The sequence below is a fragment of the Austrofundulus limnaeus genome, unplaced genomic scaffold, assembly GCF_001266775.1.
Source record: "Austrofundulus limnaeus strain Quisiro unplaced genomic scaffold, Austrofundulus_limnaeus-1.0 Scaffold226, whole genome shotgun sequence".
Classification (NCBI taxonomy): domain Eukaryota; kingdom Metazoa; phylum Chordata; class Actinopteri; order Cyprinodontiformes; family Rivulidae; genus Austrofundulus; species Austrofundulus limnaeus.
In genome coordinates, this window is record NW_013952628.1 from 4,621 (window position 1) to 12,822 (window position 8,202).

The following is an 8,202-nucleotide window of genomic DNA, read 5'->3' on the forward strand; positions in this document are numbered from 1 at the left end:
AAGTATCTTTGCGAATACTTCAAAGTGTCATTGTGAATACTTTGAAGTATCTTTGTGAATACTTCGAAGTATCTTTGTGAATACTTCAAAGTGTCATTGTGAATACTTTGAAGTATCTTTGTGAATACTTTGAAGTATCTTTGTGAATACTTCAAAGTGTCATTGTGAATACTTTGAAGTATCTTTGTGAATACTTTGAAGTATCTTTGTGAATACTTCAAAGTGTCATTGTGAATACTTTGAAGTATCTTTGTGAATACTTTGAAGTATCTTTGTGAATACTTCAAAGTGTCATTGTGAATACTTTGAAGTATCTTTGTGAATACTTTGGAGTGTCTTTGTGAATACTTTGAAGTGTCTTTGTGAATACTTTGAAGTGTCTTTGTGAATACTTTGAAGTATCTTTGTGAATACTTCAAAGTATCTTTGTGAATACCTCAAAGTATCTTTGTGAATACCTCAAAGTATCTTTGTGAATACTTTGAAGTATCTTTGTGAATACTTTGAAATATATTTGTGAATAATTTGAAGTATATTTCTGAATACTTTGAAGTATCTTTGTGAATACTTTGAAGTATCTTTGTGAATACTCTGAAGTATCTTTGTGAATACTTCAAAGTGTCATTGTGAATACTTTGAAGTATATTTCTGAATACTTTGAAGTATATTTCTGAATACTCTGAAGTATTCACATAAACTGAATCCCTTCAGGAGGACTGAGGTGAAATCTGTATTTATATAAATTCATGTTTACAAAGTTGAGCTGTAGAGATCCTGAAGGATGCTGGGAAATCTCTGGAAGCACCACCTTTCCTCAGAGCTGAGATCAGGATGAGGAGGAGGGACGTTCGTCTTCAGAGGAGCTGGGACACAAAGAGACGCCCCAGAAATCCAAGAGTTAAAGAATGGGGAGCGGAGAGGAGAGGAGAGGAGAGGAGAGCGAGGAGGACGTGTCAGGCTGACAGCAGCCCTCAATCTTTCACCCAGTCATGACTTGATCCAATCAGGACAAGATGGCAGGTCCTGTCATGTCGGGAGCATCAGCGGAGTGACGGGGACAGCGTTTGGGCCGGTCAGTCAGTCAGTCAGTCAGTCAGTCAGTCGGCTGCTCCGCCTGCAGCCTGCACAACTCCACAAACTTCTACCCCTCACAGGAAGAACGTCAGCGTCAGCAGGTTTCAGGAGGTTACAACAGCTGGATACTTCCAGCTGTTTGAGGTCTCTGTACAACTTCGGCTGTTTTTACAGTAAAACCAGTGAGTTCCAGGAGGACGGTGAGGCTCTGACCTCCATGCGTTTGATCCCTCCTGCTCCTCTTCCTCCGTAGTACGAGGCATCCACAGTCGGCCACTTCTTCTTCGGCAGCGGCTCTGGTTCCTGGAAAAAATGAGAAATATACAGTATAAATACAAAAATAAGGAAGTACGAGACTGTTAGCAGGAAGTAAGATTTTAGTGACTTACTGTACCTTTTGGTCAGGTTTAGAAAAATTGGCGGTTATTTTATTTTAAGTTTTTACTGTAAAAGTTCTTTATTTTTGCCAAACAGGATAGAGTTTACCTCTTGGAGAGAAATGAGCTAAAACCCCCGACCCCTGGTAAAGAAATATATCACTAGTTAGCTAGAGTTTAGTCTGGTTAACTAGTTAAAAAGTTAAAATGTTTATTCATCACTTTATCAGACCATTTAATGTGGAGCTAGATAAATACTTTAAAGAAATAGCCAAATCAACTGCAAAATTAGTTCACTAGCATTTATTTATTTATTTTTAAAAGTTACTTAACTAGCTCCTTTTTAAATGTTCTAATAACAACAAAGTTAAACTTCTGGTTTGAGAAAAAACAAAAAAGAAACGGAGCATTTTCCTGTTTTTGGAGCATAAAATAATTATGGAGTCGTCCATTTTTCAATCTGTTTTTAAAATAAAAAAAGGAGTGACCACAAATACACGAACCGATTTCAAAGACTTCATTAAATAATTTCAGTCATGAGAAAATAGATCCACCCTGTCAAAGATTAAAATATCAGTAGTGGTTTGACTCAAGGCCCGCAGGCTAAACGTGGCCAGTGGGTCACTTCTGTAGGGCCCACCAACGTTTACTTTTATTTTTTGCTTTATTTAACATAAAAAATAGATTTTAAATTAATTGTAAACTTTAAACTTATGATTCAATGCAACAAAATAAACAATTTTAATTTTATACTCCTCCGACTCCTGAGATGTTGACTTTGAGTAACTGTGCCCCCTTGAGAAATTTAGTGAATAGACCTAAAGCACTGACCATAACTACATCTCCCACAATGCATGTTGATTATTTTACCCCAGAAAATGATGGCATCCCACCACTAGGTGGAGCTGCACGTGGTTCCAAAGTAGCCATCAAATTTCAAAGTCTAAATTTAGCTGCGTATTTGCCAGTAACTTTTGCTGTGGCCCAGTTGTACTGGGAAATGGGAATTTCTCACTTACAAGTCGTAAATTTAAAATGTGAGAATTCCCTGTGGGGAAGCGAGAGAGTTCAGAATTCAAGATGGCAGCAACTCAGTGAGAAAAAAACTCTTATATTTACTTCAGTAGTACTAATTACATATTTAGTCAGATGTACACGTAAAACTTTTCAGTGTTTATAAGGGGTGTTAAAACACTGTTTCCATAAAGGAAACACCAGGTAGAGCTCAGATAGTGTTTGTTAGCGAGGAGCACAAACCATCAGCCCTCCGTCACAATGAGGTGTTTTTGTTGATGTGATGCAATAGGTAAAAACCTGTAACTCTGTCGTGTTTATTTCATATTTGGTGTTTATAGAAGGACGTGTTAAAACACCGTTTCTATGCAGGAAACACCAGGTAGAGCTCAGTTAGTGTTTGTTACTGAGGAGTGGAAATCATCAGCCCTCCATCTCAATGAGGAGTTTCAAAAGTAAAAACCTCTAACTCAGTTGTATTTATTTTGTGATTCCGCGTCTTCTGTGAACAGATCTATTGTGTTGTCGTCTGACTGCAGCAGAGTTGTGTACTCACAGGTGGCGGGGGACGAGAAGGTGGAGGAGGTGGCGGAGGGTCTTTGATGACCTGAATAAACAGAAAAAAGAGCGTCAGCACATTCCATCAGGAGACATCCACGGACACACGAAGACGCTCATGGAGTCGCAGACGAGGCTGACGGGACTGATTTGTGACAGGTGACGCAGCCGAACAGAGACGGTGACACCATCACCGCCAGGCTGCGTGTTCCTTCGCCCCACTGACTGCTGATTACAAGGATCCTGCTTGTAAACCAACATCAGGGGCCCCCCGTGAAAAATAAAGAAAGGCTGAAAATCAACTTGTTGACGGGGGAGTCTTTGGGGCGAGCGCTGGCGCCCGTTTAGCTCTTAATTAATTGGACGAGGTTCAGTGCACCAAAGCACCCCCCCCAATCATAAAGTTCTGAGTAGTTAATTAGCTCCGATGAGATGCAGAGGAGGCAGCTCGGCTCGGCTCCAAGTGCTGTCTGGAGAGATGAGTGGCAGCAAACACACACACACACACACACACACACACACACACAAAATCCCTCACGCAGCACACCTCTGTCACAGCAGAGCGGCCGGCCCCACGGCGCCGTTCACCACACCTGAGGAGCAGGTTGTCCACAACGCCTGTCCGCTCAGAGACAGATGCCTCGACCGCACTCGTTCACATGTGCACGGCACGACAAAGAGACGCCCCGACGGCGACAACTCGTCATGTGTCGGGTCAGGAGCCCGAGTCCTGATGTCCAACTTTTCACCACAGGATTGTTGACGACAACGCTGCCACTCAGTCAGATCCTGGAGAGACGGACGACTTCTGAAATGATTTTCAGTTTTAAGGTTTACCTTGTTGTTAAAAATGCACGGGGCCCAAACAAGCTGCTCAAAACACGACAAATTTTTATTTACTGCTACCAGAAACTAGACAGTTTGATGCTTACTTAGCTACAGTAGCTACTTTTAGCTCTTCTAAAGTGCAATAACTCCGTTTCAGCAGTCATTCGGCTGTGTTCACCCTGCTTTCAGACATCATCTCTTCAGTTTCTTATTGTTTAATTTGATTCAGCACTTTTGCTCTAGTTTTGTCTTCTATGCTACGTTAAGCTAGCCTTTTTCTGTTTGTAGCTTTTAGTTAGATATTACATTTAGCTATTGTTCTGGTATTTTTAGACTTTAGCCAGCTTTTTTGTTTATTGACTTCTATATTTTTTTGTTATGCTTAGATTTTGGTTAACATTTGGTGCTGTTAGCTACTGTTATAATTGTAGACTTTAGCCAGCCTTTTTGTTCATTAGCTTTTAGCTATTCTTTTAGTCCATTTAGCTTTTAGTTAGCATTTGCTTTTGTTAGCTGTTATTCTACAAATTTTAGACTTTAGCCAGCCTTTTTATTAATTTGTTTTTAGCTATTCTTCTGTTACGTTGAGCTTTTAGTTAGCATTTGGTACCGTTGGCTACTATTATACTAATTTTAGACTTTAGCCGGGCTTTTTGTTAATTTACTTTTGGCTATTCTTTTAGTTCATTTCAAGCTTTTGTTATTTGTAGTTGTTCTGCTAATTTTAAGCTTTAGCCAAACTTCCGGTTCATTGACTTTTCGCTAATCTTCTGTTGAGCTCTTAGTTATCAGAACAACTGTTACTGGTAACGAATGTTACTTTTAGTTTTTAGCTAGCCTTATTTCGTAACATATTATTATTATTAGTTCTGCTAACTTTAGTCTTTAGCCAGACTTCCTGTTCATTGTCTTTTAGCTATTCTTTGTTACCTTTAACTTTTAGTTAGAAGAACAGCAAACAGTAGAAAATGCTAAGTGACACAAAAAAAATGCTAAGCTTAGATTTTAGCCAGCCTTTTTGTTAATTTACTTTTGGCTTTTCTTCTAAATCTAATTTCTTTTTAGCTGTTGTTTTGCTTTAAGGCATCTGTTTGTTACCTTTAGCTGTCGTGCTGCTTTTAGACTTTAGCCAGCCTTTGTGTTAATTTACTTTCCTCTAATCTTCTGAAGTTTAATAATTCAGTTTCAGCTCTGTGCTCACTTTGCTTTTTATAGAAAACTCATCATTGCCAATGCACACTATTGTGATTCGTTTCCCATCCAAGTCATCTCGACTTTGCCATGCTTCTCCTCCTGCAGACTTTGTCCTAGAGCTGCCATTGTAATTTATATCTGTAAAGCTCCTGTGCCAGATGATGGCTATGCCTTTTGGTGCCTGTAAAACATAGTTTTTTGAAATATTAATGTTTAATAAATTATAATGGCAGTCAATTGAGCCTTGTATTGGTCCAATACTGCCCCCTGCTACATCTACACAATATGGTACTGCACCATAGTTTCATAATGTTTAAACTCAGTAGTTCAGTGATTACAATATTAATATGATTGTATTTTGATGTTTTACTGTAATACTGTCTTAATATTGTCCAATTGTTGCAATATATTGCAGTTTAGTGTCAAAGATTGTATTGGCAATGTGGCCTCTTTCTGGACACATACAAACCAACCCCTGCCACCACCTTCTGCCACAGCTCCAACAGTCTAATGGTCTATGTCATGGGCATTCATGTGGGAGATCAGGGTTCAAAACCCAGCTAAAGCAACTTTAAGAAAAAATCTCTTCAAACTTCATATTGTCACACAATTACCTTAATTACAAACACCTGCTGACGTGACAGACACAAGCTGGTATAGAAAACACATTTGAACTTGGTCAAAGTTCATTCTGCAAGTCCAATGCTGCAGGCAAAGCCATGCTGCAATGACATGCTACAAGGCAATGCACACTTGTTTTTACATAGTAAAAACCCATGTCTAGTTTTATCTGATTTGCTTCAAGTTAATAATAAATCAAAGAACATTTTTTAGTTATTTTTCACACACCGATAAGATCTTTAACAGCTACCTTTAAAACCAACAGATGAACTTTAGCACCAAACACTGAGGAAACCTTGAAGCGGTGGAGTAAAAGAAGAGAAACTCTGGGTTATTCCTCATGAAGGGCGATAATGACGGCGTAGCTGATGATGCTACGTGTTAAAGTGGTTCTGGATGGGAAAGAAGAGCAACGTATTTATGGCCTATCGTAGATCCAAACAGCTGTTTCAGTCTCATTTAAGCTCAGGGATACCGTCAGACTCGCTGCTCTGTTGTCATTAGAATAATGAAAAACAATCAATTAGGGTTAATTAATTTCTCTTTGACACACAACTGGCTGTTCGCAAATCCTGGAAAGGTCTGCCGCCGACCTCTCCATACGCTGATTAACAGCATTTCAGCCACACCTTACGTTGGAAGGATTATCTCCTTTTATTAAGTAATTATGCAGCAGATTTCCTGCACATGTTGTGGGCTAACTAAAGCATTACACAAATGATGAAGCTCAGCTGCTCTTTCCCAGGAACCTGATGGACAGATGTGAGCGCTCTGCAATGTGGTGGCATAATTAAAAACTAAACCGCGGGGTGCTTAGCCATCTGACACCGGCCCGCCGCAGCCTCCACACCGGGAGGAATCGGACCAATCAGAAGCTCTCGGGGCACCGGCCACATATGGCTGTCCTTGTGACGGACGGGACTACGGGTCCGGGCCAAACTCAGACCCAAACAACTAAACCACGCTGTTTCAGGAGGTTTATTATGACGGATCAGTGGCAGCTGACATATTTTAAAAACACTGATTTTAAAGTTCCTGGGACATGCACATCCTTCAAATACAAAAAGTCTAATTAAAAATGTATATTTAAGAAACTTGCCAGAATACACATGATTTGACCTATTTTGTCACATATTTGGCTTATTTTCTTTTGAAATTGGCTCAGCTAAAAACAACAGGAAGTGACATCAAAGGGGAACTCTAAGAAAATAAACCCTCTTGTCTTTGTTGAAACATTAATTAAACTCTAAAGAAACATCAGATTCTTTTCTACAGTCTGTTAATTATTGTAGCAACACTCTGTTCGCTTGCAGACATTTTGACATCACTTCCTGTTTCTTCACATGCAAAAATCTCAACTGTTCATCTCAGCGACAAGATATTTGTTTTGCAACATGTTATTTTATCTTTTAAAAAAGCTGCATTAATATTTATTACAAAAAATATGTCACGGGCACTTTAAGTATTTATAAATGTAGTATTTTTGAAGTTATCACATTTTATTTGCTACATTTTCCCACACATATGTTGAATTTTCTTTATTTACTTCAAAAACCATTGTTCCTTTCAAAACTTTAACATAAATACCCTATTTTTGATTTCTAATGCTACTGCTTAGTTAGCAAAGTTTAGCTTTTAGCTATGGCTCTGAATTTTTATTTTTTTAAAGATTATTTTCCTAATTTTAGCTTTTAGCTGTGGTTTTGTTTGTTTCAGCTTCTAGCCATAGCTGTGCCATTTTACCTTTTAGACTATTTTCCTAACTTTAGCTTTTAGCTGTGGTTTCCTCATTTTAGATGTTAGCTAAGGTTTTTGTTTGTTTTAGTTTTTAGCTGTGTTTTTCTCATTTCAAATGAATTTTAGCTAAGGTTTGTGTAAATTTTAGCTTTTAGCTATGGTTTTGCTTGTTATAGCTGTTAGCCATAGCTTTTTTATTGTATCTTTTAAAGACAATTTTCCTTACTTTAGCTTTTAACTGTGGTTTGCTCATTTTAGATTTTAGCTAAGGTTTTTGTTCATTTTAGCTTTTAGCTGTGTTTTTCTAATTTCAAATTAATTTTAGCTAAGGTTTGTTTAAATTTTAGCTTTTAGCTGTGGTTTTGTTTGTTTCAGCTTCTACCCATAGCTGTGCCATTTTACCTTTTAGACTATTTTTCAAACTTTAGCTTTTAGCTGTGGTTTGCTCATTTTAGCTTTTAGCTGTGTTTTTTTAATTTCAAATGAATTTTAGCTAAGGTTTGTATAAATTTTAGCTTTTAGCTGTGGTTTTGTTTGTTTTAGCTTCTAGCCATAGCTGTGCCATTTTACCATTCAGACTATTTTTCAAACTTTAGCTTTTAGCTGTGGCGTGCTCATTTTAGCTTTTAGCTGTGGTTTTGTTTGTTTTAGCTTCTAGCCATAGCTATGCCATTTTACCATTCAGACTATTTTTCAAACTTTAGCTTTTAGCTGTGGTTTGCTCATTTTAGCTTTTAGCTGGGTTTTTCTAATTTCAAATGAATTTTAGCTAGGGTTTGCATAAATTTTAGCTTTTAGC

At 38.1% G+C, this 8,202-nt stretch overlaps 1 protein-coding gene across 1 annotated transcript in view; it reads right to left on the bottom strand.

Moving 5' to 3' along the window:
* Positions 1–8,202, bottom strand: part of antxr2a (ANTXR cell adhesion molecule 2a) — a gene marked incomplete at both ends in the record, with an annotated part of 41,494 nt that overhangs the window by 4,245 nt on the left and 29,047 nt on the right. The window contains 1 exon segment of the mRNA XM_014019667.1: positions 3,022–3,072. Coding sequence (XP_013875121.1) covers positions 3,022–3,072 — 51 coding nt within the window.